The sequence below is a fragment of the Ziziphus jujuba genome, chromosome 3 (assembly GCF_031755915.1).
Source record: "Ziziphus jujuba cultivar Dongzao chromosome 3, ASM3175591v1".
Classification (NCBI taxonomy): Eukaryota; Viridiplantae; Streptophyta; class Magnoliopsida; order Rosales; family Rhamnaceae; genus Ziziphus; species Ziziphus jujuba.
In genome coordinates this window covers 20,902,592-20,919,800 of record NC_083381.1, presented here as the reverse complement: position 1 = coordinate 20,919,800, position 17,209 = coordinate 20,902,592, and the positions used below count along the sequence as shown (strand labels likewise).

General features: G+C 34.7%; 2 protein-coding genes across 4 annotated transcripts in view; both read right to left on the bottom strand.

Moving 5' to 3' along the window:
- LOC125423236 (disease resistance-like protein DSC2) overlaps positions 1 to 17,209 on the bottom strand; it is a 29,945-nt gene that overhangs the window by 3,032 nt on the left and 9,704 nt on the right. The gene's annotated exons all lie outside the window — the stretch shown is intronic.
- LOC132803224 (TMV resistance protein N-like) lies at positions 83 to 12,808 on the bottom strand. 3 transcript variants are annotated; one of them, XM_060815581.1, is made up of 7 exons: positions 12,625 to 12,792; positions 12,022 to 12,520; positions 10,340 to 11,435; positions 9,866 to 10,228; positions 2,133 to 2,972; positions 1,575 to 2,009; positions 83 to 836 (listed from the first exon to the last, which is right to left on the bottom strand). In XM_060815581.1, the coding sequence occupies exons 2-7, from the start codon at positions 12,498 to 12,500 to the stop codon at positions 351 to 353; spliced, it is 3,699 nt and encodes a 1,232-aa protein (XP_060671564.1). In that variant the 5' UTR covers positions 12,501 to 12,520; positions 12,625 to 12,792; the 3' UTR covers positions 83 to 350. The 3 variants fall into 3 exon arrangements, with proteins under 3 accessions (XP_060671564.1, XP_060671565.1, XP_060671566.1); XM_060815582.1 differs by having other exon boundaries at positions 12,022 to 12,509; XM_060815583.1 differs by lacking the exon at positions 83 to 836 and adding an exon at positions 844 to 1,036 and having other exon boundaries at positions 12,625 to 12,808.

Below are 17,209 nucleotides of genomic sequence, written 5' to 3'. Positions count from 1 at the left end.
AGGTATTTATTGATCAGATTATTAAAATTACTGTTCAGTATTTTATAATATTGCACTTACTGAAAGATTAAGAAAGAAATAGTGCTATTAATTGTGATTTCCATCACTTTTTTTTAATAAAAAATATAACAGGGAAAATATCATCTAATATGGTTAATTAAGGGATGGATTTATAATATTTTCGCATGATTTGATAATACATTAAACTCTGTTATTTAGTCTCTTAAGCAAATAAGTGACAATTTACAATATACATATTATAAATTCAATGAGGTAGAAATTTACCCAAAATCCTTTGAATCATATCCGCTGAGAAATTTACCCAAAATCCTTTGAATCATATTATAAATTCAATGAGCATCCCTCCATCGCTGCACCTTGTCCATATTGTCCTTGAAACGTTGCTCATGTTTATTAAATGCTTCCGCATAACTTCCATCCTGTTTGCATACAATGGATGGTTCTATGCCATAAAAAATGGGTATTATGATATCTTCCCAGTCTCTCTTGCAATCAAGTATGCGAACCACGTCATCCAAACACCATGTCGAAGAAGCAAAGTCTTTGGAGAAAACTATCATGCAAATCTTAGATTCCTTAATGGCTTCCATAATTTCTGAAATCTCATGGCCACTTTCTAGGTTTTCGTCATGTTTGAAGATCCGGATATGCTTACGACACAGAGCAAGATAAACATGTCCAATAAAATTGTTACGGGTGTCGTCACCTCCGAAACTGAGAAACATGTCATACTTTTTTTGACGAGTAGAAGATGATGATACTGAAGCAGACAAGTCCCATAACCGCAAATCCCGTGAAGCAGTGAAGTTTATAACCTGCAAACACAAGCAAAGTAAAACTTTTGAGTGCATAAATAATTGAGCATAGCAAATTCACAGTCAAGGAGAGAAATCTTCTCTTGTTCATGATCTTGGAAGTCCATGATCTCCTTATATTCGGTATCACTAATAGTTGCCTATTAGTGCATGAAAATTGGACAATGAACGCATATGATATAAGTCTATGTAGGCTGATCCTGAACAAAGATTTCGTCCAATTTAGTCGGATAAGCAAAACATAGGATGGCAGCTAAAATGGTGTGAAATGTCATATAAAAGGATTGGTGGTTATAGCCAAACTTGGGCATGTATTAACTTTAAAATAAAGAAAAACAAGTTAATTAAGATGTCTTTTGATAACATGATTAGTTCTTGGTTTTTGTTGTTTAGTTTTTTCTATCTAATAATTTGTAATTTGCTTACATCAAGTGTTAACTAATGACAATTAAAGCATTTTAAACCACTATAAATGTGAAGAAAAGAAAAAAATAAAAAACAAAAAACAAAAACCATTACAATTTGAAGTTGTGTTCAATTTGGTATTTATATCCTTTTTTTTTTCTTTTTTTCTTTTTTTTTTTTTCTTCCTTAACTTTATGATGAACTTAAATAGTTAACAAATTATAATTATCACTAACTAATACTTAAACATAAACAAATTCATTCTACACAATTAAGTAGGAAAAAAAAAATAAATAATACTAAAATTAAACTGCTTTCGCCCCACGTATTTACCTGGAGCCCACAACTTTTGATCATCCAATTGCCTTTTTTTTCTTCCTCCATAAACACATGGAAAGAAGCCCCGGTGACCATTCTACAAACAGAGGACCAGTATACCCCAAATACATGCCTCAAATCGATAGTCGCATACCTAATTAAGACATGCTCTGAGCTGTTATTTACTTGAAGCGTGCAAACATCTTCATAATTGAAAGAACCGCCGACACTACTGTCCATGCTGGTCGTGAAATTGAATCTGAATCGGATTTTAGTTTCTGGCCCAGAAATTTTAAACGCAAAAACAGTGTCAAAGACAAATTTGAAGCGGGAATCATCAGTATTAAGCCAATTTGGAGGAAGCTGGATAAATGATTCGCCACGAGCTCGATGGCTGAACCACTGTGGGATTACTCTTCCTGGGTACACCATTTCCAGATATGAAATATCCTGTACCACATGGAAGATAAATTAATCAAGGCGCAGAGCATAAATTAGATTTATATTTTACGGAGAGAGAGAGAGAAACAAATATAAATATAAATATAAATATATATATATATATATACATACATCCTGAGCAGAGAAAATTCTACGGCGTGCACCATCAGCAATAACGTTGATACATGTGTCGTGACCCAATTTTAGACATTGCTGAAAATTATAAATTTCCCCTTCACTTTTATTATTTTGATGTTGAACTTGGGGGTCATAATCTTGTACGGTTGGGGTCCTCCAAATTGATATTTTCTCCAGCGATGTGCAGTTATTTGCATCCAAACAAGTTAACGATGGTGGAAGCGCAATTATTGATCTCAATCCCGTACAACCACTTATTTTCAAATATCGAAGAGATGAACTTGTACAATCCTCAAGCTTGAACAGATTTGGGCAATTAGAAAGATCCAGCCATTCCAGTGATTTTAACATCCAAATGCTTTTCGGTAGACTTTCAAGTCTTTCGCAATTATACAAATCTAAATGTGAGAGACCCGTGAGACACCCAATTGATGATGGCACTTCTTGTACTGCTGTCCCGCACAATGTTAACTTCTTTAAATTCGATGGAAGATTTTCAATCCCATATTTCAGTTTATTGCATCCACTCATATCCAAATCTAACAGACCCAAAAGAAACCTAACTGATGAGGGCAATACTTCTATTGCTGTCCTACACAATTTCAACTCCCTCATATTCAATGGAAGATTTTCCATCCCATCTTTCAGATTCTCACAATCACTCAAATCTAGTAGCTCAAGCTTGTCCAGATTCTTAAAACATGAAGGAACCTGGACCAAACTTATACACCCTTGAAGATTTATGCTTTCAAGATTTATAGCCCCACACAAGTTTGGTATTTGAATAAGGTGCTCAGAATAACTAAGATCCATCTTCTTCAACTTCTCAACGGGCTGCAACAAACAAAGACAACAATAATTAAGCACTACTACATATTTAATACAACAACATATATATAATTTTGCTAAAAAACACGCCAGATCTAGTGATGGAGCCAGAAAATATATTGAGAGGTGTGAAGTCCAGCCGCACCAACCTCACCAACCACAGCCGCACCAACCTCACCAACCACAGCCACCATTGTTGACAGCCACCATTGTTGACACCATTGCTGCACCGATCAACAATTGTGGGCTAAGATGTTGAAAAGTGTGGCCTTGTAAGCCTATAAATAGGCTCCTTACCTTTGCATGAAGACCAAGCCAAGAGAGCTATCTCAATCCTCCCAAGTGAGGAGAATTGAGAGAAAAACTCCAAGAGAGAGAGTTGTTTAAGTTCCAGAGAGAACTTGAGAGAAGAGTGAGCAATTCCAGAGAGAATTGGAGAGTGCAAAGAGAGGTTCCACGAGAGAATCCTCCATGAGAGAAGTTTTTATTTTTGTATTCTATTTTTAAGAGATTAATAGAATTCTTTTATTTTTCTTCTCATATTTCTTCTCTAAAGTGGTCAGAGAACCACAACAAGTGGTATCAGAGCCCCAGATCGAGAGCTTGGGTTCAAAATTTGAAGAAACAGAGCCACTGTTCTTCAAGTTGGTGTTTCGGAAAGTTGCTCAAATAATTAATTTGACAATCCCAGGTGAAAGTACCCGACGAGAGGAGAACAACGAAGTTCGCCGGAGAGAAAACGGACGTCCCACGCGCCCGCACGCGCCGACTGAAATTTTTCTGCAACTGTTCACGCGCGCACGCGCCGTCTGAAGGTTGAAGACGACCACGTCAGCAGCCACGTCAGCTGCCACGTCAGCGAACCCCTGCCACGTCATCTGCCACACCAGCGACACGTCGTCAGCCACGTCATCTGCCACGTCATCTGCCACGTGGTGCCACGTCAGCACCATCTGCCACGTCAGCAATATTTTCTGAAATTACAGAACGGCCCCTGAAGTTTCGGAAATTACGGAATAGCCCCTGAATTATTGGAAATTACAGATTGACCCCTGTAGTTTTCTGAAATTACGGTGCAGCCCCTAAACTATTGGAAATTACAGATTGACCCCTATAGGTTCTGTATTTGCAGGTTGACCCAGAAATTTTGTGAAATTACATTTTTGCCCCAAAATTTCTGGTAATTATATTTTGACCCCGGAAGAGTCAAGTCCACCATTTTCGGCCGTTCCGGACGCAACGGTTAACTCCGTTTTGCCAAATTCAGCTCCAATTTTGGTCAAGCCATAATGTCAATGGAAGAATCATCTTCGGGAGCTATGGTTAAGCTCACTGCCACAAATTATACACTTTGGAGACCTCGGATGGAAGATCTCCTCAATTGTAAGGATCTGTTTGATCCTATAGAAGCTAAAGGCGAAAACCCCGATCCCAGCAAAGTAGCAGAATGGAAGAAATTAAACAAGAAAACGATCGGTCAGATCAGGCAATGGATCGACCACAGTGTCTTCCATCATGTAGCGAAGGAAACGGATGCATATGCCCTCTGGACAAAATTGGAGGACATGTACCAGGCCAAGACTGCTCGGAACAAAGCCCTGTTGCTTAAGCGATTGGTACATCTAACATTACAGAGTGGAACTTCTGTAGCCGAGCATACCAGTGAGTTCCAGAGCTTGGTAAATCAACTATCTGCTGTGGATTACCAACTAGGGGATGAGGATCAGGCCCTCCTACTTCTAAGCTCTCTTCCAGACAGTTGGGAGACATTGGTAGTCTCTCTCAGCAATTCGGCCCCGAATGGCAAACTTACTATGGCTATGGTTAAGGATGCCCTATTTAATGAAGAGGCCAGGAGAAAGGACATTGGCATGGATCAGTCACATGCCCTCGTCACAGAGAGAGGAAGACAGCAAAGAGGTGGTCGAGATAGGGGGAGAGGCAGGAGCAAGAGCAGAGGCAGATCTACAGACGGCAGAAAATCATCGTATAAGTGCTATCATTGTGGCCTGGAGGGTCACATGAAGAAGAACTGCAGAAAGTTGTTGAGAGAGCAGAGACTCCAAGGTAATCAGCCGAAGAAGGATGGAGAGACATTAGTCACTTGTACAGGAGAAGTGGCGCTCTGCTCCACCGAAGAAGAGACATGCCTTCATATATCAACCCAAGATGTTGAGTGGGTAGTCGATACTGCAGCATCCTACCATGTCACTCCACATAGAGATTTCTTCAAAACGTACAAAGCAGGAGACTTTGGTACGGTAAAGATGGGAAATTCCAGTTTCGCAAAGATTATGGGAACTGGTGATATTCAGATAAAAACGAATATTGGTTGTACAATCACTTTGAAGGATGTCCGTCATGTTCCAGACCTTCGGCTTAATCTACTTTCGGGAGCAGCCTTAGACAAGCAAGGCTATGACAACTACTTCAGCAAAGGCACATGGAAAATGACGAAAGGTGCCATAGTTGTCGCCCGAGGACATATTTGTGGAACATTGTACAAGACTCATGTGAAGATATGTGCAGACAGCCTCAATATTGCAGAAAGAGAGGCGTCTCAAAATCTGTGGCACCAGAGACTCGGTCACATGAGTGAAAAAGGATTATCCACTTTGGCAAGAAAGAAGCTTATCACTGTTTGCAAGGATGCTGCGCTAGATCCTTGTAATCACTGCTTGTTTGGTAAGCAACATAGAGTCTCCTTCAGTTCCTCTACATCGAGAAGATCAGAGTTGCTTAGTCTGGTGCACTCTGATGTTTGTGGTCCCATGGAGGTGGAATCATTAGGTGGCAACAAGTATTTCCTGACCTTCATTGATGATGCTTCACGGAAGGTGTGGGTATATTTCTTGAAGACAAAGGACCAGGTACTGGATTACTTCAAACTGTTTCATACCATGGTAGAGCGTGAAACAGGAAAGAAGCTGAAATGTCTCCGCTCAGATAATGGAGGCGAGTATACTTCCAAGGAGTTCGATGCCTACTGCAGAAGACACGGCATTCGACATGAGAAGACGGTCCCTCGCACCCCACAACATAATGGAATAGCCGAAAGAATGAACCGAACCATTATGGAAAAGGTCAGAAGTATGCTCAGTATGGCTAAGCTGCCAAAGCCATTCTGGGGAGAAGCTGTTCGTGCCGCCTGCTATTTAATCAACAGATCACCGTCAGTACCGTTGAATTTTGAAATTCCGAAGAAAATGTGGTCGGGTAAGATTCCCTCCTACTCTCATTTAAGAGTGTTTGGTTGTATAGCTTATGTACATGTATCCAAGGAGCTCAGACAGAAGCTCGATGCAAGATCTACTCCATGCATCTTTATAGGATATGGAGACGAAGAATTCGGATACAGGTTATGGGACCCGAAAACCAAGAAGGTTATTAGAAGCAGGGATGTAGTATTCCATGAAAACCAGAAAATGGAAGACATTGAAAAGCCCAGAATGTCTCCTAATTGTAGTTCTAGTGCCGAAAATTTTTGTCCTAATCCAGCACCAGCACAAATAGCCACAGAGGATAATGAGGTGCATGAAGATATACCAGAAGCAGACCAGGAGGAAGAAGGGGATATTGAGCAGGGGGAGACTCAATCTTCTCAAGCAGCTGCAGGGCCATCACAGCGATCAGATGATGGTACACCTCCTGAAACCAGTGGTTTACAAGTTCGGAGATCTGAGCGAGGCCGAATTCCATCAAAGAGATTTCCAGAATCTGAGTATATTCTGCTTACTGAAGAAGGGGAGCCAGAGAGTTTCCAGGAAGCTGTTTCTCATCAAGAGAATGAAAAGTGGCTGCAAGCAATGCAAGATGAGATGGAATCCTTGCAGAAAAATCATACTTATGAGTTGGTTGAGCTTCCAACAGGAAAGAAGGCACTAAAGAATAAATGGGTGTTCAAGCTCAAGAAAGATGGCAGCGGAAGGGTGGTGAAACACAAAGCCCGATTGGTGGTCAAAGGATTTCTTCAGAAGAAAGGAATTGACTTTGATGAGATTTTTTCACCAGTGGTAAAAATGACTTCAATTCGAGTCATTTTTGGTTTAGTAGCAAGTCTAAACCTAGAGCTTGAGCAGATGGATGTGAAGACAGCATTTCTTCACGGTGATTTACATGAAGAAATCTACATGGAGCAGCCAGAAGGATTTGAGGTTTCAGGGAAAGAAAACCTCATATGCAAGCTAAAGAAGAGCTTGTATGGCCTCAAGCAAGCACCAAGACAATGGTACAAGAAGTTTGACTCGTTTATGGTGAGTCAAGGTTATAAAAGGACTGCAGCAGACCAGTGTGTTTATATTCAAAAATTTTCAGGTGGAAACTTCATTGCACTTTTGCTATATGTGGACGACATGTTGATCGTTGGACAAGATGCAATGAAGAATAGTAAGCTGAAGAAAGAATTGTCTAAGTCCTTTGATATGAAAGACTTAGGACCAGCTCAACAAATTTTGGGAATGCAAATAATCCGAGACAGGAAGAATAGAAGGTTATGGCTATCTCAAGAGAAGTATGTTGAACGGGTGATAAAGAGATTCAACATGGATAAAGCCAAACCGGTCAGCATTCCACTTGCAAATCATTTTAAGTTGAGTAAGAGATTGTGCCCCTCATCCAAAGAAGAGATAGAGGAGATGGCTTCAGTACCATATTCTTCAGCGGTAGGAAGTCTGATGTATGCAATGGTGTGTACCAGACCAGACATTGCTCATGCAGTAGCTGTTGTGAGCAGATTTCTTTCAAATCCTGGAAAGAAACACTGGGAAGCAGTCAAATGGATTCTCAGGTATCTTAAAGGTACATCGAAGCTGTGCTTGTGCTACGGGGGAGGTGATCCAATCTTAGAAGGCTATACAGATGCAGATATGGCCGGAGACCCTGATAATAGAAAATCTACATCAGGTTATCTCTACACTTTTGCAGGGGGAGCTGTGTCATGGCAGTCAAGATTGCAGAAGTGTGTTGCTTTATCCACTACTGAAGCAGAGTACATTGCCGCAGCGGAAGCGGGTAAGGAAATGTTGTGGTTAAAGCGTTTTCTCACAGAATTGGGCATCAAGCAAGAAGACTACAAGATACATTGTGATAACCAAAGTGCCATGGATTTGAGCAAAAACTCAATGTATCATTCCCGTACAAAGCACATTGACATCCGCTATCATTGGATACGCGAAGTAATAGATCAACAGTTGCTGAAACTGATAAAGATCCACACAAAAGAGAATCCAGCAGATATGCTAACAAAAGTTGTTGCTCAAGAGAAGCTGAAGCTATGCAGAGACATAGCTGGAATAGATGGCAGATGACCATCAGTTTTAAATGCGGCTGGAGGGGGAGAATTGTGAAGTCCAGCCGCACCAACCTCACCAACCACAGCCGCACCAACCTCACCAACCACAGCCACCATTGTTGACAGCCACCATTGTTGACACCATTGCTGCACCGATCAACAATTGTGGGCTAAGATGTTGAAAAGTGTGGCCTTGTAAGCCTATAAATAGGCTCCTTACCTTTGCATGAAGACCAAGCCAAGAGAGCTATCTCAATCCTCCCAAGTGAGGAGAATTGAGAGAAAAACTCCAAGAGAGAGAGTTGTTTAAGTTCCAGAGAGAACTTGAAAGAAGAGTGAGCAATTCCAGAGAGAATTGGAGAGTGCAAAGAGAGGTTCCACGAGAGAATCCTCCATGAGAGAAGTTTTTATTTTTGTATTCTATTTTTAAGAGATTAATAGAATTCTTTTATTTTTCTTCTCATATTTCTTCTCTAAAGTGGTCAGAGAACCACAACAAGAGGGGCATCATTATATATCAATAATATAATTGTTTTTTGGGCAAATTATATCAATAATATAACTACTTATATTATATGAAAAGTAGGGTAATCTATAATTTTTTTCATATTCAACTGGTGTTGTTATTTGAGACAGTCATGGGAATGTAATATGCTTTTACCTAAGCCGTTTCCTCTTCTATATTCGCCTTTGGTCACGGAATTACTTGGCATTAAAGAAGCAATTTGTTCCTGTACATATATTGTCTTCTTTGGTGGTGGTTTGGCTTATAACTCTCAGGAAGCCATACGATTAATTTATGACACAGGTGATTATAAGGGGATGGGTGTTTTATTGTAACAGATATTAGAATTCTTCTAAGTCAGTACTCTGGTTTCTTTGTTTACTCCTAGGACTGCTAATATGGCAACTCATATATTATATTAGCTAAGCATTCTCTATCATGGTCTATTTATGAATCTGGGTTGGAAGTAGAACAACCTTCTACGGGTCCTACTCTCCAACAAGTTGTTGGTATTTTTTGTTTCAAGTAATGCAATTTTTAATGATCTTTCAAAAAAAAAAAAAACTGAAAAAGTTAAAATTTAAAACTTTAATTGTCTATAATTTATTAACAAGAACTTTAATTCAAAATAAAATTAGAAAAATGAAAATTTAACTAATATAGTGAACAAAAATTAATAAAATAAAAATTCTATTTAAGGTAAGAAATTTTTATAAATATTGATGTTAAAAAATATCATTTTTAGAAGAGATAATATGGGATATTGGATTGGATTAACAGATTTCAACTTTTGAAAAGGAAAATGTTAAAATGGGACAAATTTGGAGAAGAGATTTACACTTTGAAGGGGACACCACTTAATTTTAAAGGATTAAATTGTAAATTAGATAAATTTTATATAAGTAAATTAAAAATAGAAAAATTGAGGGGGGCACATGCCCCTCTGCCTTACCTAGGTCCGTCCATGGCCAGACCCCCACCATAAAAAACGTATTTCACATTAGACAATATTCCTTGATGTGAGGGGCATTTTTTACGATGAGGTTTGGCATGTTTTTTAGTAGATCTGTATATATATATATATATATATATATAGATGCATACCTGATTTTCATCCCAATGTAGCTCCACAAGTTGGCTATCACGCATGACAAGTTCAACAAGATTCTCTGGACTAAAATTTGATAGAAAATCTTTTAAAGGGTATAAATCCCACTGAAGATATCTCAGCTCATCAGAAGGAATCTCTAAACCTTCATAAGGAAGATATATTTGTTGGCGCACTTCTCTATTGTATGGACCCCATCCTACTTTCTCGTAGAATATTTCTCCATTGCAAAATCTGTTGTCACAATGCATTCTAAGAAATCGTAGATGGTACATCTTTGAGAATGCTGTAGGCTTCACTTTTACATCCTTTCTAAGTTCAGACAGATTCAATAATATACCCTCAACTTCAGAGCTTCCCTAAAAATCAACCCAATGTTATGGATAAGGACACAATATAAAATAAAAGAAAATTTATTAACTTGAATATTTATAGACACAAGTAAATGTATTAAACTAATTTGCACTTACCGTACTTCTTTCCAATACATAGCTAACATCTTTAGCATTCCACAGTCTACTACGTTTTCCAGGTTCTTTGTTTTTATCACAAACAATAGCTTTACCCATTTGTCGTAGTAAAGCATGCATGGACAATTTGTTTTGGCATTCAATTATTAAGGATTTATCAATGAGAACACTTATTCCTGCTGTTGCATCAGAATGTTGCTCATTGCGGTGTAGTATGCTTTCCACATATTCTCTGTCAACTTCACCATCGAAGAAGCATGCAATGTCGAGAAATATGCCCTGGATTGCTTCGTCATCTAATCCATCATAACTTATTTTCAACACTTTTTGAATGGTCCTGTCTGGATCTGTTTTCAACTTATCCAATGCACTTTCCCATACTTTTATGCTTTTGGAGTAAAGGGAACAACCCAAGACTTCAAGAGCTAATGGATTGCCATGTGCATAATCTGCTGCACTTTTTGATAAAGCTTCATACCCTGGAAGATCAGAATTTTGACCAAAAGCATGCAATCGAAAAAGCGTAAGGGCGTCAGAGTCATTTAACCTCTTAACCTCGTAAAGTTCATCTGCCCTTGACTTGAGCACTTGGGCATCTCTGGTTGTGACAATAATTCTACTTCCATCACCGAAGGTACACCCTTTAGGTAATAATCTGTTTAATTGTAATATTGCATCCAAATCATCTAAAACAATAAGGACCCTTGTACGGCGGCATCTGTCTTGAATAGCAGTTGATTCCATGTTTAGAGAAGTTTTATCTTTGAACAGCTCAAAAAGAAGTTTCTCTCTCAAATGATTTATTCCATGTCTTTCAAATTCTTCTCTAACATCGTTAAGAAAGCAATAACTTTCGAAATGACAATAGAAGGTTTGAAATATAGCACGTGCAAGGGTGGTTTTTCCAATGCCCCCCATGCCATAAAGGCCTATGATGCGAACATTCATTGAGCCAATGCACAACAATCCTTCAGTTTCCTTCGTAGGCTTTTCAATTCCAATCAAGTGCCCCTTGAAATGATCATTTGCTGATACGTATTTAGACAATTTCAATAAAACATCTTCAACAATTTTTTCAATAAACCTGTACTCAGGCCTAGCAAATGGAGAAATCAAATACAAATTGTTAGAAACAGAGGATCATTGATATAAATCTAGGAATTTAAAAGAAATAGATATAAATCTTAATTCAATAATATTATGTATATATATATATATATATATTTTTTTTTTGTGAAATAAATATATTATATATAGTTGTAATAAGGCAAGTGTGCTATTAACCATTTTAACATTTTAGTAAAATATAAAACAGGGGAAATATCGTCAACCTTTTGGAGGTTTGACACATACATACTATTTTAGAAACAGAGGATCATTGATATAAATTTTGAAATTTAAAAGAAATAAATATTAATGCTTAATATATCTTAGGAATATATTTAGATGATTTAAATTTTGTTCAAGGAAATTTTGTTATTAACTGTTTTCATTTTTTAGTAAAATATAGAAAAGGGGAAGTATCATCGACCACTTGGAGGTTTGACAAATATGCACCACTTAGACCTTAGCTTAAAGTCTCATCATCTAGACCCCTGGATTTAACACCCTGAAAAACACATTGTATGGATTATACATATATATATATATATATATTACAAATTACTAAGACAGAAAGTTACCTAATCTTGTTTGACTCATAACCGCTGATACCAGCCACTTCTTTAAGAGCATCCCTCCACTGCTGCACCATCTCCCTTCCGTCTTGTTCATGTTTAACAAATGCTTCTGCATAACCCTCCTTCTGGTTTCGTACAACAGATGGTTCTATGCCATAAAAAATGGGTACAACAGCACTCCCATTTCTCTTGCATTCGAGTATGCGAACCACTTCGTTCAAACACCATGTGGAAGATGCAAAGTCTTTCGAGAAAACTATTATGCAAATCTTAGATTCCTCAATGGCCTGCATGATTTCAGAAATTCTATGGCCACTTTCAAGGTTCTCATCATCTTTGAAGGTCACGATATGCTTTAGATCCAGAGCACGATAAAGATAACCAGTAAAACCATCACGGGTGTCCTTACCCCTAAAACTGAGAAATACATCATACTTTTCTCGAGAAGAAGAAGAAGAAGAAGAAGAAGAAGCAGAAGCCATGTTTATAACCTGCAGCAAATCTTAATCCAGAAGCAAATTAAGTAATTATAAATTAATTAGTAACAAATTGAATGGAAGATTGGTATTGAGGTCAGCTAACTACATGTGCCTCTGTTATCCATACCTTTGGCTACCAACGACGTTGCTGCAGCTAGGTTTCCTTTTTTTTTTTTTTGTTCTTTTTTCCTGCAAGTCGTCTACCCACAACACCAAGACCGTCTTCCTGATCGGTTGCCCAAAACGCTGTGCTTCTCTCTCTCTCTCTCTCTCTGTATTATGGAGGAGAGAAGAAAATGGGAAAAAGGACTCGCCGGCCGTGTTAACTTTATCAGTCAACATGTAGCGACAAAGACTTTATTAGTCAGTAGCCAGCACCTTCCAAGAAATAACAAAAAGAGTTTTATTTTATTTTACTTTTATTTTTATTTTTATGTTTTATTTTTTTCTTTTTATTTGTTTCCCCAAATGAAATGACAAGAAGACTGAATTGCACGTATATCAAAGTATAAATTAATAAGGTGTGGTTTAATTTAGTAACTCATTAGGTTTTGGTTTTTTTTTTTTTTTTTTTTTTTTTTTTATGTTTTTCTACTTACTAATTGTGTGTAGTTTGTTACTCCAAATGTCATTTGGTGTTGGTTAGAGACTGTTCATCATTTCAATTACCTAAAAAACTCAAGGAAAAAATATATATTTTACAATAGATTTTAATTTCATTATTTATATTTTAATTTTTTTAGTTTATAATTGTTTGAAATGCCTAATAAATTAGCTACTATTAACTAACATTAAAAAATATTTAAAATATGCAAATTACAAACAATTTAATAGAAAAACTATATACCAAAATATTTAAAATAAGCAATAAGAAGCAGATATTTGTTCTCCAATCTTCACTAAAATTGACAAACAAACAAAAAAAAATATATATATATATATACGAGAAGAAAAGTAGCACAATTTTCTACTTTCATTAGTACAATTTTGAATTTTCAAATTACTGAAATTAGCATTTCCATATCCGTTTGAGAATCCTGAAGTAAAATAGGAGCCATCAATGTGCTTGGTGTGGTGAGGTTTTTCCCTACATTTCACATATTCTATTTGATCACAGCAAGCAAAACAAAATCATAACAATGTAATGGTAAAGTTTAAACACCAGAAACAGAGGTAGAGACTAGCTTGACAAGTGCATGACTAATTACGGGCTTGCTTCTAATTCTCTGTTGGGTTTCAAGCGTATTATTCTTCATCAAAAAAATATTTTACAAAAATAGAATAATCAGTGACAGTTTAATATTAGTATTTGTTTATTAAAATTAGACCCAATATACAGTGGTTGTTACCAATATACAGTAGTATTTGGACGTGGGTTTATATATATATATATATATTATAAACCAATATACAGTGGTTATTACCACCGGCCATTATTGACTTTATGTGCAAAGTTTTTATTTTCTTTCGCAAATCCAATATATAAATTAACATGATGCAAGATATTAGCATAATATTACAATAATAAACTTGTTAAATTCTTTATGATCAAAAAATGTTTTAAATACTTTATTACCGTGAGTTACAAAGACATAATTAGTCCCTTTGGAATGGCACGCACTGCTGCTAATGACCCCACGTCCAAATTTTGGTCAAAGCTGGTATATTAAAATCCCCCTTTCTAATTTATAAAAAAGGAAAGAAAAAAACAAAACGAAACAAAGACATAATTAGCTTGGTACTAAAATCTACCTTCCTAAGTTATAAAAAAGAAAAAATAAAAATAAAAAGACATAAATAACATTATTAGGGTTTAGACTGGCCCAACAATAAAATCAATGTTTCCTTTTGATGCAACTGGAGTACTTGAAATATTTTCCATAGGGCTGAAGTTTTATTTCACACTAAAAATTTGGCAAACCTTCTCTCATTTTACTCTTTCTCCTCACATGTACCATCAGTCCATGCATATGTACTAAGATTTTTTTTTTTTTTTAACGAATTTACTCCTTTTAAAAAAAAAAAAATAATATATAATATTTATATATTCCCAATTGTTTTAAGTACTTAGCAAACAAGATATATACATATATTTTTTTTATGATTAAGTTTGCTCCATTCTAAAATTTCACATATGAAAAAATACGGACATTGCCATTAACCTGTACAGCAAACGATATTTTGAAATCATTATAAATTTTTATGGACATATGCTAAACTCAAAAATGGTTGATATTCTAGTTACAGGCCTTATTGAATCCATTTATATATCCTAATACTAAAGACCAAATATTGGTCATTGTGGCTTGAATTGTTGTGTACTTGTCATGTGGAAGACTAAATCATGAAAAACCTAATATTGAAAAGTAATTGGACTAACTAAAGCTTATTTACAGCTAATTAAGAAAAGATGAAGTTGAATTATGTCAAAAAAAGTAAACCAAAGAGGACAATACTCACTAGGGAACGAAAAATGTGTGAAATTGGATGAAAAATTTTTAGATGAGAATTAGAAGATTTTGGACTAAAATGAATATATAAAAAATAGAAAACAATGAAAATAATGTTCATGATATTAAGATTCATGATTCAATGGGACAACTTTATCCTATACATTTGAAGCTTGAAATTCTCTTTGGTTTAATACGCAAAAATGAAAAATAAAAAAATTCAAGTTTTAGTACCCTCTGTGAAAGTTACAAGCTACAATTTTGGATATGCTAGAGACCCATCAAAATGCAGGCCACGCTAACCTTTCAAACGTTTTTTGAATCAAATTCGTAACCCAAAGCCTTAGACAAGAGAAGTGGCCCATTCTCTTTGCAGATGTCCAATTCGAAAAATCGCTTGGAACCAAATCCAACAAATTTCAATTGCAATTAATTTTCTGAAATAAATTCAGTTTATTAATGTAACTTCCTTAATTTATGAAGCAGATAAAACTCATAATTACATATATTTTCTTTACATCTGTTTAAGGTATGTTTTTATCATTTTATTGAATAAATAACAATTATATTCAAATCAAATCAAATTAATTAATTAATTATATTATTTGTTATGAGTAAAAACTAAAGACCATTGATAGTTTTTATAATTTTCATTGACATTGTTCTGTAATTTTGTAAAAATTAAATAATTTAATGTCTTTTCAATGGGTGCAGAAGAGCCACTCTAAATTCAATTAGAAAAAAAAATGATAATAAAACAATAGAAATTCTACAAAATAAATTTAATAAAAATCAAACAATTATACTAATTTACAAAGAACAAACAAATTAAAGATTCTTAAATGCTTTATAATAAAAAGTACTTTAAATATAAATTTAGTCAACTAAGTAAGAGACCAAAAAGTAACAATGACTTTTAGAAAATTAAATAAAAAATATTATAATAAAATTTAAAAGTAAGGAGTAAATATTATGCAATAATTGTATATTTGATTGGTTGAGACTTTAAAGATGACTACTCTATTACCTATTTAATAGATGAAGACCCTCCAAACTAGATAGGAACACAAATATTGTTTTAAATAATAAATGCAAACTTTCTCCTGTACCTAATATCTAGCCATTAGTCCAAATAAAAAATTATTTCCTTTATCCTTTGAATCAATTTGAAAAATAATCATATATAGTTATCATCTTTTTTAATCTGAATATTATGAACCTATCCTTATTTATGTCCTCATTCATTTAAGGAAAAAAATTATTTATTTTCAAAATAAACTAAATAATTAGACTTATTCAAGCCTCATTTACTCCAAAAAAAATTATTATTATTTCAAAAGAATATTATTTACGTTATTCAAATTCATTTATTACCTTCCAAAAATTAAAAATATCTTTATTCAGACTCTTTTAATTCCACAATCAATTCTCAAATTTATTATTACTATTTAAAAATTCATAATCTGGGTATTTAGGGGGGGAAAAAATCATAATTTGGGTATTTTGGATCAATATGCCTTAAATAGTTGGCTAGCTTTATGTTTATTTTTTTCCATATTTAAAAACCCAAATAAAATTCAATACAGTTCAATTATCAATTATAATATTAACAAAACATGAATGGTACTTAATCAATATTTATAAAGTAATTGAATTTTTTTTATTTATTAATTGGAGAATGTCTGTAGGTAATTTATATTCTTAATTTTCACTTGGTTAAAAATATTGTTTTTCAAACTTTGAGATTAATAATATTCGTTTAGGTGAAAATTTTAAAATTTTAAATTTAACATCTCAATATCATAATTGATATTTCAATCTGAACTTTTTTAATTGTCTATATTAATTACTCATTGTAATAATATATACAATTTAAAATTTGAATAGGTTTATATTGAAATTGTCCTTAATAAACTATTTATTATTGGTAAATAATGTCCATAAATAATTTATATGAGTCAAGTTTTTAAATTTTAAAATTTAAAGAGCCTTATATCAAAAATTTTAAATTATAAATTAATAGGTATTCAATATAGATAATTAATTTCACAATTTACAGAAATAAAAAATTTATATATGTCAACACTCTCAAATTTTAAATTTTAAAATTTCAAATTACTGATTAACTAACTTGTGGGTGTTTAATGTCAATATTGTATATAAGGTAGTTTGATTGGTAAATTATATGATGTAGTTTTCTTTATCTGTGTAATTTTTTTTAATTTATTAATATTTTGTTTTTTTATGTGGAAAATATTTTTT